Source organism: Eptatretus burgeri, chromosome 12 (assembly GCF_056783735.1).
Source record: "Eptatretus burgeri isolate ZD-2024b chromosome 12, Ebu_testis_v1, whole genome shotgun sequence".
NCBI classification, from domain to species: domain Eukaryota; kingdom Metazoa; phylum Chordata; class Myxini; order Myxiniformes; family Myxinidae; genus Eptatretus; species Eptatretus burgeri.
This window is the reverse complement of record NC_140972.1, coordinates 8,287,880-8,290,827: the sequence shown is the minus strand read 5'-3', so window position 1 is coordinate 8,290,827 and position 2,948 is coordinate 8,287,880. Positions and strand designations below refer to the sequence as shown.

The following is a 2,948-nucleotide window of genomic DNA, read 5'->3' as shown; positions in this document are numbered from 1 at the left end:
CAAGGGGCACAGTAGTCAATGCAAAGTTTTGTACTTTGTTCAGGATTTGAACAACAATCGCTTTCTCTTTTCCCCCTCCTTTTGAAATCCCCAAAATCCAGAGTCACTGTGCACCTCCACTCATTCGTTCCTCTTTTTCCACACCTGTGGAACCAACTTCCTTCATCTTCTCAATCTCATGCTCTTGAGTACATCCTTCCGTTTATTTGCCACACAAAGTACACCACACAAAGCAAGTCCTGGATGCAATCTCTGATTGCTCTTTCTTGTTTCGTTTGAAATATCGTACGTGCGTGGAAACATTTTTTTTTTTTGTCAGTGATGTTTCTGAAATGGAGAAACTTGTTGTTGCAGGTCTTTTGCCCAATTTTAATCATTGGAATATATCCGAACAGGTATTCAAGAAGATTTCTTCTGAAAACAAGGGAAACGTCCAGGTGTTCTTCTGCGGATCTCCCGCCCTTTCGAGGATAGTGAAATCGCACTGCGAGAGATATGGATTTAAGTTTTTCAAAGAAAACTTTTGACTTATTGAAAAAGTATTTATTGTGCCTTTTGTCATTGCTCCATCGGCCGTAACGTGTTTTTAATCACTTACAAGAAGCTCGGTTTTGTTGAGAAATTTGTACGTCCTCGTGTTTTTTTTGAGCATTTCCACATTGGAGGATCTGAATCTTTCGGTGAAAATCTCGGCAGCACACGAGGTACAGAATTATTTTACAACTTTAAGCAAAACCCATTTGACGTTATTGTGCCCAAATCGAGTTGGCACCATTGCTCGTTGTTGTCACCACATGTCCTGCAATTTCCATCCAGAAGGCTTCTCCTGAACTTTGCTCCAACATACTGTACTTCTCCTTACAAGCCTTAGGTGTTGCACATAAGGAAAGCTGCCCTCTCACCCTTTACTGTGGGTTCTTTGAGCTGTTAATGACACGTCAATTCTTGAACTAAAGAAAAATACCCAACAAAACAGTTTTCTCTTGGAGCTGCCCAGGTTTCAACACCCGAACTTTAGTGTTTATTTATTTATATAACATGAGGCTGTGTAGGATAGCCTTTGGGTATACACACGCCTCCAAGCTGTCTAGCCTGGGTTAGAATCTCGACCCGGTTATAAACTGTCTTCCCAGTGATTCATGAACATGTGTGCCGTTCATACACGAAGAGTAGGCGAGTTGCTTCCAGCATCCTAAACAAATTACAAATTCCTGCCCTGACCTACATGGGGGCACTGCATCAGTAGCACATCCACACCACCAGCAATGATGCAAACCATCAATCCATCAGCCATGTGTGGATACGAATGAATACGAACTAATGCAAGTGGAGGGACACCTGATTTGATGTCGATCCGAGGGACGGCACGCACGCATTGATGCCTCGCCATACATGCAAAACACCAGGATGACAGTTTATAGCCAGGCCGAGATTCAAACTCAGCTTAGACAGCCCCCAAGGCACACGTGCATACCTCTAGGGTCAAGGCTATCCTGCCAACCATTATGATCTGCTCACAATGTTTCTTTATAATGAATACATCAGAAATAATGATGTGAATGTAGTGTTGTCTTTGTGAAATGATGTATTGCAGAAGAGTTGTCTGTAATGCAGGACAAGGGTTAGCAGTTGTTGCTGTTGCTGTTGTTGTTATTGTTGCTGTTGTTGTTATTTGTGATGCATTCTTGAATGCAACATCTGTTTCAGCCCACAGGGACATCAAGCCCAAAATAAATTTTGGGTTTTGATCACTGAATCCCTCTGTTTCTGGATTCCATAACACAAAATGAGAAAGCGAATGAGCACGTCCGACGTTACATCACAATGGGCTGGCTCATTTATTAGCAGGAGTGCAGCCAACAAATGAACTCTTGAAGGCAAACGGCGAGCGTCGAAGGTGCGAGTCGCTCAGCTTTGGGTGTTCTTTTAAATCCTTATCTCTGCGACCGAAGGTGGGCAGAGGTTATGTTTTCACTCCTGTTTCCTGTTGTCGCCATTTTGTAAATTCTACCCCTGGGGAGAATTGGGATGATAGTGTCCCATCTGTCCCACATGTCCCGATTCTCCCCTGTTTTATATATATATATATATATATATATATATATATATATATATATATATATATATATATATATATTCCATTGTTATACCTGTCTGTTCGAACGTGACAGCTATTCTTATATTATACTTTGTGCATTCTACATTTGAAGTATAATTCTAATTTTAAATCGATTAAGATTCCAATTTTCAGGAGGCTTTGCTCCACATGACTTGACAAGTGCTTTTTCTTCATTGCACTGATAACGTCACGGGATTACAAGCGGAAAACTGACCATGGGTTTGTACCCAAAAATGTCATGAAGGAAGCTGTCCTTCGATGAGTAAACCATGGAGAATCGTTACCTGTGCTTCCTTTCTTTCTGCTGTTCTTCATTCCTTTACGTCCTTTACGGTCACCAAGAAAAATGGCATACCGAAGACGACTCCGTCCAGATACGTGAACAAGTTCCAGAAAGGCACAGATGTAAAAATGGCAGCGAACTTTTTATCAGAGTCAAGTTTTGCCTGCAAACCAAGAACAGGAACTTGCAGCTTACTTGACCGTGTCTTCCAGAATGTTCCACGGCCTCACACCCAAGTGCGCCAGAAAAATGGCATTTCACCTTGCTCAAATGAATGGCCTGCGCATGCCAGATAAGTGGGACAAAGAACAAATGCCTGGGGACGACTGGTTCACTGGATTTCTCAAACGACACCCAAGACTTCCTATTCGACGGATTTACCACTGTACAGAAGATACCAAAGGTCATTGTCTTGAAGGATAGCAAACAGGTTGGACAGGTGACCACGTGAGAAGAGTGCACCTGTTACAGGACGTGCAGTAGTGTCCGCAACAGGTGTTGCCCTGCCACCCACACTCGTGTTTCTGCAAAAAGAACGTTCGTTAA

General features: G+C 42.5%; 1 protein-coding gene across 1 annotated transcript in view; it reads left to right on the top strand.

Annotated features, from left to right (window-relative positions):
- NOX5 (NADPH oxidase 5) overlaps nucleotides 1-961 on the top strand; it is a 97,516-nt gene extending 96,555 nt beyond the window's left edge. The window contains exon 19 of the mRNA XM_085849205.1: nucleotides 396-961. Within this exon, the coding sequence (XP_085705331.1) occupies nucleotides 396-527 (132 nt within the window). The 3' untranslated portion in view covers nucleotides 528-961. The remainder of the gene's footprint in view (nucleotides 1-395) is intronic.
- The last annotated feature ends 1,987 nt before the right edge of the window (nucleotides 962-2,948 follow it).